The 16,699-nt window shown below is 44.4% G+C and overlaps 1 protein-coding gene across 2 annotated transcripts in view; it reads right to left on the reverse strand.

Moving 5' to 3' along the window:
• Positions 1 to 2,731: 2,731 nt before the first annotated feature.
• HERC2 (E3 ubiquitin-protein ligase HERC2) overlaps positions 2,732 to 16,699 on the reverse strand; it is a 131,196-nt gene continuing 117,228 nt past the window's right edge. For both annotated transcript variants that reach the window (XM_084601226.1, XM_084601225.1), the window contains exons 65-74: positions 14,027 to 14,172; positions 13,819 to 13,944; positions 12,539 to 12,813; positions 11,302 to 11,932; positions 9,930 to 11,127; positions 9,705 to 9,839; positions 9,458 to 9,614; positions 8,587 to 8,698; positions 7,246 to 7,458; positions 2,732 to 3,897 (exon numbers count right to left, since the gene is read on the reverse strand). In XM_084601226.1, the coding sequence (XP_084457352.1) occupies positions 3,565 to 3,897; positions 7,246 to 7,458; positions 8,587 to 8,698; positions 9,458 to 9,614; positions 9,705 to 9,839; positions 9,930 to 11,127; positions 11,302 to 11,932; positions 12,539 to 12,813; positions 13,819 to 13,944; positions 14,027 to 14,172 (3,326 nt within the window). In that variant the 3' untranslated portion in view covers positions 2,732 to 3,564. The remainder of the gene's footprint in view (positions 3,898 to 7,245; positions 7,459 to 8,586; positions 8,699 to 9,457; positions 9,615 to 9,704; positions 9,840 to 9,929; positions 11,128 to 11,301; positions 11,933 to 12,538; positions 12,814 to 13,818; positions 13,945 to 14,026; positions 14,173 to 16,699) is intronic.

Below are 16,699 nucleotides of genomic sequence, written 5' to 3' on the forward strand. Positions count from 1 at the left end.
CTGTCTTGTGTTGCCTTTATTTCTTCATGCAGTCTGCAATTGTTTGTCAAAAAATGACAAACGAAACAGCATTTAACAATACAAAAATCAAATTAGGAAGAATGATTCAATCAGCCGTAATTTGTGCTTCTGAACAAAAAATGAAAGCCTGTTTCTAAAAAGTTAATGCCTTACTCAGTCGAACTGTACCTAGGGGGAGACTAAGGCAGGTGACTTTGTAAGATATTCCTGGTTGTATACAAGGGAGTTTTGACGATGGACACATTAAAAAAAAATTCTTTTAACAACCTTACGTATGCACAGCTATAGTGACATGTCTTCATTACTGCAACCATGGCATCTCGAGCCAGCCATTGATATGTGCTTGAGAGTTATGGAGCATTATTTTTGCTGCACTCAAAAGGTCCATAATGACTGGAATGTTAAACAGTAGCACAAACCACAACACATTATTAAAAATATCGGCTTTGTGTACTTTATCGCTAAGAATGTAATTGATGTGTCCATTAATAATCAATGAAAGACAGTGCATTTTGACAGAACAAAGCTATAAAGAAGGAAAAATAAAGCCATGTCTTCAGAGACTGAGCAGCATTTAGAATGCAGTGGATTCCGACTATACTCACTGGCTCTCCGCACATCTTGCACCACAAATGTAATACGTGCTTGAGATGCATCTGTGTCAAGCGAAAATTGGTGCAGATGTGTGTGTATATGCATGCTTTCACTTTAGGTCAAAGCATAAATAGAGCAACGCAGTTGGTGCACAAGAAAAGCACTGTCAGGCTGTAATAAGTGATGCGCCTGTTGCCTTGAGGGCACGCAGGTATTGCTACAAGCAATAAAAATCCATTTGTACTGGCAACCCTAAGTCATCTTGAACTTAGTCAGGTACAAACTTAAAAAGTAAAAAGGGTGAGTAAGCAATGCAGGTAAGTGAACAATGGAGCGAATGGGACGGCATTTATTATATACTCCACAAGGAGTAACGAAGTAATGCCAAAAAGAGCTCTTATGGCAATACCAAAGTGGTTCCGAAGGAGGTTCCACAGCTGCTGCTGCAGAGGACCCTACATAATATGCAAGGGGCCGACATTTTGTTACGTGGGATATAACATTTAAAACTATCTTGGCTCTTTTTATCTGAAATGTAATTCAATTTGGGTAGCACAAGCAACTTTTTGTGGTAACACCTAAATTTACCTTTCCATTAACAAGTTCACAAATACATATTTTAAGCAATGAAACAATTATTTTATTCTTGTGCACTTAGCACCATTTTACAGCTAGCCTTATTCCACAAGTTGACAGAATATTCATGCCTACAAAGATATGAAGTATTTTCGTAACGAGCAAGATTGGAGTGCTTTATTGCACCCAAACTTCTCAAGGCACATTTACAATAGATTGGAGCATTTTATTACTATTCGTTAAATATATAGGAGTTCTAACATTGTAAAGCAACTCAAGCCACGAGGGACACCGCAGTGGAGGGCTCTAGTTAATTTCATCCAGCTGGGGCTCTTTAATGCGCCCGACTTCACACAGTGCAAAAAAGAATGGTATAGTGGAGGGCTCCAGAAATTTATACCAACCAGGGTTCTTTAACATGCACCGAAACCGCACAGCACATGGATGCCTTGTGTTTTGCCTCCATCGAAATGCAGCAACTGCGGCCAAGGTCGAACCCGTGACTTCAGGATCAGCAAATGAGCGCTGCTAAAGCCTCAGCAATGTGATGCCATGATGTTTAAGTCGAGCTTCTTGTACCAGAAGGCTGTTCCATACAACGTGCACACCCATGCACAAAAGTGGACAAATCATGTGCTTTGACAGAACTTCATGCCAGCTTTTTCTGACGCCGAGGCGGACGTTTCTGAGATATGCATAGGGCACCCAGTTTAATATGCTTGCTATCTTGCCCAAGCAGTTTTGTCAGGTTCATCTTTTCATGCAGAACAACAGTAATCGTAGCGGTTCGTGTGGTCTCTCCACTTTTATTAATGGGTGTACATACCGAGCTGCTTTGTTTCTAAATCTCACAGCTGTCCACAAAAAATGCCAGGAATCAAAAACAACTCGTGCACTAAGTCAAACGTTTAGACTAATTTTGTGTGTTAATTTGCATATCCTCCTTTACAGAGAAAGTATGCACCAGCCAATAAAGCTTCTTAAATTGTTATAAGCATCACAAATAGGTGTGTACCCTTGGTGCTTCCATTAGGTTAAGACTCAATGATTGCTACCTGTCCGCTGCACTGCAGTGTTTACCTATGAGGATCAAATGTCCGATTGCAAAAGATTGCTTACTATGCTAGAGGACATGAAGTGAATTGGAACACACCAACATCTAGAGTAACTGAAATGATCTACAGTATTCTACACATGTTGTATGCTGCAAGCCGACTGCAGTGTTTACCTATGAGGATCAAATGTCCGATTGCAAAAGATTGCTTACTATGCTAGAGGACATGAAGTGAATTGAAACACACCAACATCTAGAGTAACTGAAATGATCTACAGTAATCTACACATGTTGTATGCTGCAAGCCGTGCCTGCGGTGGTGTTGTATGTTCTATCAAACACACTAAAAGTATAGGCATGCTAGAAAATGTCTGCATGCGTTTGTATTTGTAGGCTGTTCCCATTCAATAAAAATGTGATGGAATTATGTCCGTATTGCATCTTATTACTGTTCTGCCTTTAGTTTTTGAGCACATCAGAAATATGTGTTGGGCAACAATTTATTTTCGCGTAAAGCATGTACACCTATAGCAGATGACATACAATGTGTTGAAGATGCTACAAAAGCACTGCACACATGTGGGACACACATCACTTTTGTCTTCCCAGGGAGAATCGCATACATAAATGAACACACCGGAGTCATTCCGCAAACTGATACAGCAAGTTGCTGCATCATATATGGTCATAACCTTGAACATATGAAAGCAATAAAGAAAACTTCACGTAAACAAATATTAATGCAATATATTCATAAATGAGATCACTGTCAGCCAGCAACAAAATTTAATCTTATGGCCTGCTTGTAACAGGCATTATGAATTCTCTAGATATATCCATCACAGTAATAGCTTGATTGCTGATGTAAAGCTCTCAAATAAAACTCTGAACACAGATGAAAATAAAAGCAGAGGCATACAGCAACCATGACTGACGTGCCATCCACAGAGCTGCACGCACATAGAAAAAGCTAAAAGCTGGTGAATGCAGATCAGGTGTTGTTCAAATTTGCTCAAACAGCTGCAAAAGGTACCTATGGGGGTGAGAAGCTCCACTTCCTGCAGCGCAGCACTCCTTGTATAATTATTGTATCCGCTGAAAACAGTGCGCGCCTGCCTTCCTCTACAAGCGCAAATGCTGCCAAGCATGCAGTTGAGGCCCTGATGCAAGTGTTTTAATTTAAAAGCCAGGCTTAGCTTGGAAAGGACGTGGACTAATCCAAGCACCCTTCATCGCCCTTAGTCCTTACCACTTATTGTGCACAAAAGTGAGAAATGAGTGCATATAGTACACTAAATTGACTCCGGTGCTAACAGCCATCAAACCTCGCTACTGCATTCATCAGATGCGCCACCCAGTGACTCGACAGCGGCTCCCTCACTGTCACTTGTTGCCAGCCCTTCTTCAATGACCAGGTGTGGCATGTCATCGGGGTACTGGGCACCTCCGCAGCTCGCAAGGTCAACGTCATCTTCAGCACCAAGAGCCACACGAGCGTAGTCGTCAGTGTCAATAGACTTGCAGAAGTGAATGGCATACTTAAGTTTCTCACGAAGCACAGCACGACAGGAATAGCGCGGCATCTTCAGCAGGAAGAAGCAAGTGTAACTCTCGGGAAGGAAATGGTCTGCAGGGCTGTATTTGTCCAGAACCTGAAGATTGAAAGCATAACTGGTGTCAGATTATAAAAGACCCTGACACAAATGGTTGCTGTGATTACACAAAGCTGCATAAACAACGCTACCACCCAAAAAAAAAGCAGCATTTCTGAATGGCGATGCAACAAGCCTATTGAGCTGACTGCACACTTTCAAACTCAAATGTTGCTTGTGCTCGCTAATCAGTCCGCTAAAAAAGAGTGCCTGATCCATATTAATGTCCAATCTTCTAATAAAGAAAGAATATAAAGGCAGAAAAGACACGAATCAGGTAAATATAAATGGTTTTGTTTTGGGGGTTTTAACGTCCCAAAGCGACTCGGGCTATGAGAGACGCTGTAGCGGAGGGCTCCGGAAATTTCGACCACCTGGGGTTCAGTGACGTGCACTGACATTGCACAGCACACGGATGCCTTGCTTCTCGCCTCCATTGAAAATCGATCCTGGGATTCAATCCCGCATCCTTGGGCACAGCAGTCAGGGGATAAATATAAATGGATTTCCTATGATAGAGAGACACGCACACACACACTAGGCATGGAGTAGCTGGAAATAACAGTGGGGATCAGAGTGCCATATCCGTCTCTTTTCTCCCGGTAAAATGCGAAGATTTTCTCTTTTCTCGTACATGCATGTAGACGCTAATGAGGTTCTAGCCCAGCAAATGAAGCGCTAAACATTTTTTTTCCGCTCACAATTGAAAAGTAGAACCGGCTGCAAGCATTAAATGTTCTGTGTTGTAATGTAAGTTCCTTTGTGAATTTATTTTACTGCACCTGATGTAAGTCTCCCCTGCTAGGGCAGCAGTGCTGCTAACAGTATTTGTAAATAAATAAGGAAAGTTGTGCAAATAGTACTTTTCCCGAACTGAATCGAATAACAAATAGTGTACTCTACTACTCAATCAAATATGAATAGTGCAGCTTCCGTACCTAATCAAATACAAATAGGAAGATTCCAAGGATGCACATAGTCTCCCGCGCATGGAGAACGTGTAAGCATGCCAGATTTTGGGTGTGGGCCACCTAAATTTGGAGGTCACCTCCCAAGGACGCGGGATCGAATCCCGGCCTCGGCGGCCGCTTTTCGATGGAGGCGAAAAGCAAGGCGCCCGTGTGCTGTGCGATGTCAGTGCACGTTAAAGAACCCCAGGTGGTCGAAATTTCCGGAGTCCTCCACTACGGCGTCTCTCATAGCCTGAGTTGCTTTGGGACGTTAAACCCCACAAACCAACCAACCTGGTGGTCTGGTGGGCCAAATTTTGTGGGTGGCCACATTACTGAGTTGGCCATCGTTAAATTAGGTTGGACGCCATTTTTGGTCAAATTCAGATGAAGTCATATTTCAGTGTTCTGGTGGGTCAAACTTTGAAAGGCACCACTGAGTTGACCCGGCTCAACACTAATTTTGGTCATGCTCGGACAAGTTTAGGTGTAGCCCATGTAAATTTTGAGGTCGAACTTGAGTTGACTGCATTCAAATTAGGTTGGACACCAAATATAGTTATGTATATCAAATTTAGGGGGTCCAGAGCGACAATTTTGGGCTGCACAAAGACACTTTATGTATACACTTTCTGCGGAGACATTCTTCGATCACCCTTTCTAGACGCTTTTTTGCACTGTGAGCTTATTCTATCGATGCTTTCGTGAATAATTGTACGAAACAAGCAAGTAGTGCCAGACTCAAGCTTTATCGGTAGTGCTTCAATACAATGTTAACTTGTGGAGTTAAATTTACGGTTTTTCAGCACCTGAAAAGATGCCACACTAGTCTACACTAAGTAGTTGCAACATGAATTCAATGTTAACTCTGAAAACATCAAGTTATGCATGTAGAAAACTTTCTTATCAATGGTGAAGGAGGATAAGCTAAAGCAACATTACAGGACACGAGATGGGTGACAGTGCATATGAGACATGGCCTCTGAGATCAGGCATCAAGGTGAGGTTGCTAAACTTGCCTGCATGAGATGTCATACAGTCTTACTAAATGGTGCGTGCTGACATCGCAGCAGGATAAGTATGCAGATTTGGTATGAGTTATGTTCTTCAAACAATCACTGAAGAATACCACGGCAGGCTTTATTCGAACCTCATGCCATTTATTCGGGAAGTATTTGAAAAGTTGATTACATATTCGATTCGGTTTGAATAATTTCCAAAATACACTTGATTCATCTGAGTAATCGAGTATGAGGATATTCGGCTGGCTACTTAAAATTTTCAAATATTTGCACGCCCCTAATATGTAATAACACTAAACAAATGCCCACCTGTTCTGTATTTAGGTGACACACTGAGGAATCAGTGGCCTGCAAGTGATGTATAATATTGTATATAACATTATTTTAGTTGTATCCATTACAATAACATATGCTAAATTTTGGTTTCAGGCAGTGAGTACAGAACATTCCAGAGCTAGACCGCATGCTTATGCCCATCCTGAAGTGCTGCAAAAGAAATCACAGCAGCGCGCATAGTGTAACAGTGCACATGACACGCTGACCATGAGGACTGTACAAAAACTGTGGACAGGCTTTTCTTTTGATAATCGACTTTACTATGGCTTCAATGGCACTACCTTTCATCCCATGTGCATGAATGAACATCCGTGCAGAGAGGGAGAAAAGAGTGCCTTCAATACTTGCAAAGACTGTGTCCTTCTGTTCATGAAAAAAAAAAAAATCTGTGTGCAAAGGGAGCTTAACTGTCTATGTTGCCACATATGCACATGACCACACACAATCTAACATCAATCACTGACTGAGATCAGACAACAAAAACATGGAAACATCTAAATGAAGCATTCTTTCCCTCTAAAAGGTAGCGGCAAATGACTGTACTACAAATTAAAAAAATTCAAGGGGTACAATTTTGGATTGGATTCATGGCTATGGCTTGGATTCAGGCTATGACTAATGTGGCTCGTCATTATGGAATGCCATTAAGGCATTATAGCCAAATAATCATGACTGAATTCGAAATTGGCTTGTTATGTGGATTTTGGATTTTTGGCTATGACCTGAATTCTGGCTACGACTAATGAGGCTAGTGATCATGCAATGTCGTTACGGCATTAAGCCAAGTAATCATGACTGGATTCATTATTTTGTCTTTTTTAGCTTGTTATGTGGACTGTGTTGGATTGGCTTTGGATCTGTCTTTTGGTCACGCATTCCACGGACAGTCCCTTTCTGCACATGCCACTAATGAGTCAAGAAAAACTTTCACCTTAATATCAGCTCTGGTAAGACCCTTCAGAATGCAAAACTGAATGTAGCAAGCAGGAACATACATACATCAGAGTGCTCAAACAGGCGTGACTGGGCCAGGGCCTCACCTGTAGCACAAAGTCCCTGCCCCGGAAATCGGCGATGGCTCTGGGCAGTCGGGTGCGCCCCCACACAAAGCGCAAGAACAGCGACCGCTCCGCATTGGTGAACTCTTCCATGACATCCCAGAACCACTGTACAAGCAGGCTGTCTGGTTCCACACCTTTGTACGTGGCCACAGCCTTCAGCAGCTGGATTGGAATGTCCGGGCTGCCACAGATCTGCAGGGTTCAGGCCATGCAAGAAGACTTCGCACATTGGGAAACCAAAGGATTGTGATAGGTTCGTTCACTGATGGGCATTTACGTAGAGCCGTAAGGAAAGCTGATATGCTTTTTGTTTTGTATACAACACCCCATACTATGTAGAGCATATGAGATGTTTGTCACAATGTTGCTAAGATGGATGCCAGAGCTTGGCAGTTCATCGTCACTGAAACTGTGTAGTAAAAGACACGGAAAAAAAAAACAACAACACGAAGGCATGGCAACCGACTTTCTTAAAATCAAAAGCAAATCAAACTGAAGAAATATCAAACCAAAACGTGGTTTGTCATAGCCACAATGATGTTCGCATATCTTCATTGTGACTAAGACAAGCTATATATTTAACAAACTTTCTAATAAACCTTAATGGAAGTCAGTGTGGATGTTGTAGTGCTCTTATCTTTCTACCATGTTTCGTCAAACTAAATTTTATTAAACTAAATTTTATGTATCATTTCTGCATTGCTGAATGTGCAGACTTCTTGAATGCCATCCCTAGCTGAAGCTCTTTGTCCTTTAGCAAAAGACATGCATCAAGCCTTGTAAAACCTGTTCTGCATTCCGAAACTGGCTTTTCTTCTATTTTAAAAAAGTAGAGAGTTATCTGATAATTTTTTTTTAATAACCTTTGTTGCTCATTTCAACACATATTCATGCAGAACTGACAGCACGACTGCCAAAGACGGTATATCACTACATTCTGCAAATAGGAAGTCACACACACACGAAAAGTAAAGAGACAAAACGAATGCTACACACATGCATACATACACAAACATGCTAATGTGACATCTGCCAAAACAAAATGTACATTACTGGCTCCAGAAAACTGAGTTTTCTGAACAGCATTGCAACTTCTCCACCCTTTTTTACCATGTGGATTCAGTGCAGCAGAGTATAGTTAACGGACACAATAGCATGGGGGCACACAAAATAATTACGAGACGGCTCAGCACAACTACAGAAAGAACAGATAAGCACATCCACAAGGCTGCAGTGAAGTGCTCCTTATTACCCTCATTAGCAGAACTGGCCCAGCTTAGTGTTAATGCTTAGCAACCACACAAAGGAAAAATGTCTCACCATGGTTTCCAGTTCGTGACCAGTGAATAAAGAAAGCATTGGGACAGGGATGACCTTCGACATGCCTTCTCTCACGGCTGCCACCTGCTCATCAAACTCATGCAGCCTGAAAGTAGAAACAAGGCGCATAATACTTCTGACATGCAATCCTCTACAGTATATAGTGTACACGACCACACAAATAGTGATGCACACTCCTAAAGTTATCCAGACCTCAAAATCCCGCATTTTTTTTTTCTGTGGTGCTAAATTTCGGTGATGACAGGTTTACAATCAAGGAGGAAAGCTTGAGAGTAAAGCGTGCTGACAAAATTTCTGTCCACAGGGTGAAAAGTTTGGCAATGGCAGTAGTGACAACACCATCCGTCAGAAAGTCGCTGCCCTTGGCCATGATCTTTTTATAAGTATGACTCAAAACTTTGCAAATATTCCACGTGCGTTACAGATTTCCAAGCCTCGCAGAATTTTGTATGCACTATTTCAATCCTTCATTAGCGCGCATAGTGTAAGAGATAACTTGAGATAACCCACACGGCATGGCAGAATTGAAAATGACAAAATCATTTGCTGGCAGCAAAAGTACTGCTGCCGGTAAGTGCGGTACCGATCAAAATGACGGACTGCCAAGCAACACACTCCAATACTGTACTTACACTTGAGGATTGGCTTTTGTGAGTAATGCTAGAAAAAATACACACCGTTTCGCTCTTGGTAAGCAGATTTACATTTCACTAATATTTCAGGACTTCTAGTAAAAAATGCTAGAAGTGAGTTTTGAAGTTTCAACTCCTGGCAACCCGAACCAAAACTGTTCCCGCAGAATGCAAAAAGGAGCAGGGTTAAAGCACACACAAACAAGACTTGCCTGTAGTTGAGAGCAAGCCGTACATATTCAGCACGATTCTCCACAGTTGTTCTTTGATATTTGGCACTGAGGCGCACTTCCTGGCCTGTTGCACTGTGCGTGGCAAAAGGCATGTCCAGCTTTTGGAAAGCCTCTGGCTCCATGTCCCGAATGCACATGAGACCTGTTGCATAGCAGAAAAGGACCATTAGCGTGCAACCCAGGCAACATGGTGGACTGCAGGTGGTCCGTACACCAGAGCGCACATCCACACCTGGCACGTAGTCTCTGTCCACCTCGTTGAGATCAGCAGGTGTGAGAGGAAGGCCAACCAGCTGCTTCCACACGGGTTCTGCCAGGTTCAAACTCAACGGGCTGCCAGTGCGGATCGCAATACCCATGAGTATTCCTGAAAAACATTGTGCCCCGTCACCAAAGAGCCAAGTAGAAAAAGTGGCTTTCGGCAGGAACAAAAATAAAAGGTAAGAACAAAATGTACCTAGAAAACGAAACATGTTGAGGTGTATTGGCAATGTCGCAGCTGGATTAAGCAAGAAGCAGTCGCGGTTGGTTCCAGCTTCATCACGGCCGTTTGGAGTCAGGATCAGCAGCGGAAGCGAGCCATTCTGAAGTTCATCACACATCTCGGCAATAGACTCACTGTAGCCTCCTCCACAGTCATCTACACTTTCACCAATAAACTTCACTTTCCAGACACGATGAGGCAGCAGTAGGTTTTCTTGGGTCAGTAGCGACATTTTTGACACCATCTGTCCAAAGACTGACTTTGTTCCATTTGGCCCTGCTAGGCCGTTTTTGGACCTTGACCGCTTGACTTGGATTCGATTCAGCTCCACCACGGGGCCATGCTGCCTGTCTCTGACCATAGTGGCCTGGACTACTTTACGGAAGGCAGCCTCTTTTCCAGAGAGAACAAGCAGGCCTCTGAGCTGGTTCAGTCCCTCCTGCTGTATTTCACTCGATCCAGAGAGGTCGAACATTGAAAGCGAAGGGCAGAACAGCTCAGAAAAGTGGTACAGCAGTGCGTAGCGATTGCGAAGTGTTGGGATAGGAATGTCCTGAAGCAGGTCATACTCCAAAGGAACGGCAGGTGGCATTCTGCCAGAAGCACCAGCTGAACTTGGGTTGCAGGTGGACCAGGCCACAGTGTGTGCAGAACCACAAGACACTCTGTTGATCTTCTTTCCCTGCAAAGCAGCGACCAGACGGGGCTTGTGGATGGCATTGACCGTGCCGTCACCCAGTTGGCCCTCGTCGTTGTCACCCCAGGTGTAGACCTCCCCAGTGTCAGTGCACGCAACACAGTGAAGTGAACCAACAGCAATGCAGATAACCTTCTTGCCCTGCAGAGCAGCCACCCTCTTGGGACGGCGCACGTGGTCATCAGTGCCATGTCCGAGGCGATGGTAATCACCTTTTCCCCACGTGTACACACTGCCCGAACTTGTAAGAGCCACCGAGAACTGAGAGCCACACTCAACTCGCACCACGCCCATGCCTTGCAAGAGATCCACACGGACTGGCACTTTGCAGCCATCAGAGCCACCTCGGCCCAGTTTTCCATAGTCACCATCACCCCACGACCAAACACAGTCATCGTCCGTCACGCACAGTGTCTGGGCGTCACCACTGCCACATGCCACACAACGCACCCGCCATCCTGAAAGAGCTTCCACCTGCAGCAACAAGCAACGGATTAGTGGAGGATAATCTTTTAAGATGAACATACAAAATAACACAAAGGTATATGCACTCTGACAATCCCTCCACTTAAGCTAGAGCCTGTTGCATGTGCATAGCCCCAAAAGAACTAAGGCAGTTTGCTTTGGGACAAGACGAAAGAGACATACCTTTTTTGGCCTCAACTGGTCATCGCTGTCCCCATGACCAAGTCGTCCATAGCGGCCTTTGCCCCATGTGTAAAGTTCTCCACTTGCTGTGATGCACGCACTGTGGGCACCTCCACAGGCAACATCGACCACTTCCTTGCCTCGTAAAACTTCAATCACTCTGGGCCTCTCACATGAGCTTTTGTTGCCATGGCCAAGCTTTCCATCGTCACCTTCGCCCCAGGAATACACTTCCCCCTCAGCAGATAGCGCAAGGCAGTGCTTACCCCCCGAGTTCACCACCACTTTCTTGATAAACACATGCTGCAAGCTCTCCAGAAGTGTTGGGCACGACACAGAGTCTGTGCCGCCAATGCCCAGCCGTCCTCCTGCGCCATAACCCGTGGCGTAGACCTTGCCATCGGCCGTGACAGCAAAGAGAGTCTGTTCACCTCCGACAACCTGCACGGGCCGCAGAGCGCTCAGTGCCTCGCAGGGCATCGGCAGCTTGACCTTGGCCCCTTCGACACCACCCAGCTGGCCTCGATGGTTGTGGCCCCAGCCTAGAATGGTGCCACTCCAGCCCCATGAGAGGGTCCAGTCTTCAGGGCGCCTATTCACCCAGTGAATCAGCTGCTCATCATGCTCCTGCCTGGAAGTGGCACAAAAAAAGTACTTGTCTACATACAGCCCTTGTTGCACTGTGGGAACAAGCCCCTTGGTTGAGGTGCACACAATGGCTCAGCAAACTAAAATATGTGATGTATCAAGTGGACATTACAGCTGCAAGTCATATCCTGCAAGTATCATGAGAGCCCATGCAGTGCTATCAAAAAAAAAAAAAAAGTATTAATATCAATTCAGCACATGAAATTCACCAAAAGCATCAAGTCTACGCAGAAAGGTGAAAAATTCTTATTTTTATCACAATCAGCTATGCAAAATATATAGCTCGACTCCTACTCTTTTCTAACTACAAGCAAAAAATACAACTGAATTGACAATCGATGCCTTCTTCTTCTATTTTTTTTTAACAGTAGCAGCATAGATTACAAAAAAATTATCTCTGTTGTTCTAAAGATAGTTGAGGACTGATAAATAAGATTGCACACACATATTCTGCACCACTGCCAATAAAACATCCCGCTTTCTGGATAGTAAGAGTGAGCAAGACTGAAGCAAATGGTTGATTTTATTCGTGTCAACAGCCCACTGCACAAAATTCAGAACCTACAAACACAGAAGCTCGCGCACATACTTGAACACTGTGTGATCTTCGTGGTCCCTAGACGAGGACCCTTCGTCTTCTGCATCCCGGTCAGCTACAAAAGCTGCATCCGATGGGTCCTGAGCCAACTCCTGGATCCGCTGGCGCACCTCGATGCAGAAGGACACTGGCAGAGGTGTGCGGTGCACAAGAGCCTTGGCGACGCGAGAGGCAGCGCAGTAACGCCGGAACCACGTCCACCGATGGGTGTCACCAAAGCAAGGCAGCGAGTCAAGGACAAGGTCACACGCCAGTGCTGTCAGCACCTGAAATGAGGATGGCTCCCTCTAGTTCTTCCTGTTCTTTTTAAAGCCACAATTACAGTCACTTTCGCGCCTGTTGACTGGGCACTTGAGACTTTATGTATGTGGTAACCCAACACCTAACAGCTGCGAAAGCTACACAAGACTTTTGCTCTCCGTGCTTACGATAATTGGTTCAGTTGCATGCAGACCACTAATGTAAATAGTATAATTCTGAGATTGATGTCTTTGAATTTGAGCTTCAAACTGCAAAGGCCTACCAAGATTTTCATTACCATGACACAGTGTTCAGGTGCAACACATAGCTTAGTTATTTAGCATGCATGACCGCCAATAACAGACAGCGCTAGTCACAGCTTTATTGGTCAATGTGATGTAGTTTTATGCTGCAGGCAGGCTTACAAATCCATCACACAAAGCTTCATGTGCCCATCGATCAAAACCAAAATTTTAGTGTCTAATTTCTGTCAGAGTCAATTTTATATCAGGGACTGAAGAGTGATGAATATAACTGACACTACTCTGCTGAGAAACTCTCAAATAATCTGAAAGGACAAAATCACTACCAAAAGTTATTGTGCAGTCACCCTTTAGTGCATAATTGTAAATGCTTTATGATGTCACAAAAAGTGTTAGATTGGTGCTCTGCATTAATTATTAAGCCAAAATTTCTGAAAACTTAATTGCCTCTGAATGCCCATGCAGATCAAAAAATTGAATTGCCGGTGATTACATTAAATTTTTTTTTAACAATCGGAATCCTTAAATATCTTAAATTGAGTTTGAATGTAATGGCAAACACATACGATTTTCATTCAAGGTTTAAAATATTTGCAAGCCCCTAAACTAAAATGATCCCACAACTAATTTCTTAATCTGATCAACACCACAATTCAAATAAATAAATAAATGTAAAGCATTTTCTCACGCACTCTTTGCTCCAAAATATTGTTGGCGTCATTCACACAGCAATATTCGAGTCGTACTTCTGCCAAGTGAGCCCCATACCTTGAAAAAGTTGCTATGCATTAGGTGTTTCCCGCCACGAACGATGGGATCCTCATACTCAAACTGTCGAAGCAAAGTCTCTGGAAGGGCCTTGAGCAGGCACACAAGAGCTGTGTCACTGGAACCCTGCGTCACAGCAAAAGATTGACAGTGCTGAAGAATCCCCACGGAAAATTCTGAAAAACAGAAAGGAAAATCTAGCACGTACACTTGGGTTCACAGCAGGAAGTTCGGGTGACAAGTCTAGGTTGCTGGGCGTTTGCACAAGAAGTTGAGACACGTTTAACGATCTTCCAACTCCAGCTGTCATGAGCTGCCTGAGCTGGTGAAGGATCCACATCCTTTGTGAGGGAGCTGCAAAATGATGCGTGGTCACCATCCAGACTCACCAGAATTGACATTCTGACAAGCCACGGCTGTTGGTACACCAGACAGACACACACACACATATACAAAAATGTTTTTCAAGCAATGTGACAGCAAAATGCGAAGAACAATATGTATGCCTGAACAAAAGAGGAGATGTCCATCTGAAGCCAAAAGACCTCGGAGGAGGTTTAAACAGTACTCTTAATGCTGGATGTCGATTCTACCATTTTTCCTTTTTGCGAATCAATACATAATTAACAAAAAAAAAAAAAAAAAACATTAGAAACCAGCTGATTTGAACCACTGCTGACATCCAATGGAAAGTGCTTTGCTGTCACTACTACTGTGCCATAGGAGTATGGCCCGTAGCTCACATCACTCGTTTCGTGATCGAGAGCTGCCCGCTCCTTTGGCGGTAGCGATGAAACAGAGTCAGCGTTAAAGAGATAAACAAAAGGCGTCTTTATACACTATGTACTATCAGGTACAGAAATGCCCAGCACGCGGCTCCGCCGACAAGAGCGAGAAATACTGCACTGTTGCGCCATCTAGTGGCAGTTCACCTGGTTCGAGATCAAGGAGGGGCGCATACGCGTCCTAGCTTGAATGTAAGCATGTATACTGACGGTGCCTTCATGCGAGTTGCTTTTCGCCCAGGAGTCATCCGCCAGATGCGGCTATATGAGCATCGCTGTGATCGTCTACTGAATGTGCTACTGAGCTAGAATGACAAGACACTTGTCATGTCTTTCGCCAATTGGACGCAATATTCTCTTGAACAAACGCACATTGAATGGCGGGCTATTTTTATCCGTATTGTTTCCAGCAGTAGCTCTCTTCTCCGTTCTGGGACGCCAAAGCTAGATGGCCGCTGCCTCGTGGAGCAGCACCGAGACTTGCGAAGGGGTGTTAGCAGGAGAAGCTTGACGTTTCGTTGAGCGGAATTCGGGTGGCTTGCCCGGGCAAAACACTACACTAATTCTGACAACTGAAAATAGGCAAAATAACTTTTTTAGAATTAAGATGTAGTGCTGTGATTTTTGTTGTGCAGTAATTACTAATTATGCCTACTTATGATGGTTTTAAACCACATTTCATTTATCCCCCCCCCCACCCCCCTCATCACCTCACTATCGTCACCCCCTATCACCTCACTATGAAGTGAGGTGACGGAGGTGAATGCAAGCTTGAGAATGTTTTTGTGTGGAAGATTTGTACTCGATTCCTTAAGCATAATCGGCACTGTGACTAACGGAAGTCGAGCACTGAGTGTGGAAGTTACTTATGAATACGAGCAGACTAGATGCACTGTATTGAACAATCATGTGCTCACTAGAATATGCAGAAGATAAAGAAAAGCCTTTATGCAAGATAATTCCAACGTGCAGCAGTTGTCAGTGCACTGGCAACTGAGAAGCACCTTCGTGCTTGCACAGTGGGCAACACAATGCATATATTGAGTATTTTCTCACCATACATTGAAAAGTGATCACCACATAATAGAACAACTGCAAGGACTATACTTGGCCAGGTAAGTGCTAAAACAGGCAGAAAACTTGCAATGGCACCAACTCGTGGTATCAGCACAGTTTTCGAGAGGAACTACATATACATATATATGTTATCAGTCAAAATAAAACACCATATAGAAAGAACTCAGGATAAGAAAAGGCAAACACAATGATTTGATAATGAACAATAAGAGCCCAAAATGACCCTAACATTTTTCACCACACTACCCTTTGAAAAACACAGAAGCTGCCACAGTGTTCATCTGTGTGCCCTTTAGACCTGTCCATTTTGCACATTTCCTTGAAATGTCTGTTAACTAACTGGCCCACAGTTCGCACTGCCACAGGAAGAAACGACCATCCGGATGGGCTACTGGCGAAAGCTTGTGACGAGAGCACATGAAAGAACTTCGTGATTTTCTATACTTCACACAAAGACATCGATTTCATGACACTTGTGGGGATTCACAATCCCCTTCCTCCATTGTAACGCCCGCGCGTAATTAACACGCGTGATTACGCGCGCTGGTAGAGAGGTTGGCGGAGGAGAGGGCATGCTGGCCACCCCCCACCGCCTCCCGGGCCTGCGGTGACGCTGCCGCGGGCTTCCCTCTTTCCTGCCGGCGTAACCGGGAGACCTCCTCTCCCGTTTTGTGTCGAGGAGCGCGACTGTAGCAACTCGCTCGGGTTTCTTCGGCGAATGGGCGCGCACGCGCGCGGTTCATGATTTCCGCCGAGGAGACCACCGCCGTCACCGAGAATCGCCCACTAACCGTAGGCACTTACCGCAACGGGATGTGAGCGCGAAGCCGTGTCAGGTGAGAAGACTTTTCCTCTCACCTCCTTGGCGCGCTTCCCTATTAGGTGGTTTTTATTTCACCCCCGTACGCAGCGTTCGCTCGCTACACGGTGGTTGTTTGTTCTTAATTGCTATTCCTTTGCCGTGTACTCGAGCACAATAAACTCTGTTCGAGTACGTAACTCGGTGTTTGTCCCCTCTG

The sequence above is a fragment of the Amblyomma maculatum genome, chromosome 4, assembly GCF_055883805.1.
Source record: "Amblyomma maculatum isolate TAMU_Amacu chromosome 4, ASM5588380v1, whole genome shotgun sequence".
Classification (NCBI taxonomy): Eukaryota; Metazoa; Arthropoda; class Arachnida; order Ixodida; family Ixodidae; genus Amblyomma; species Amblyomma maculatum.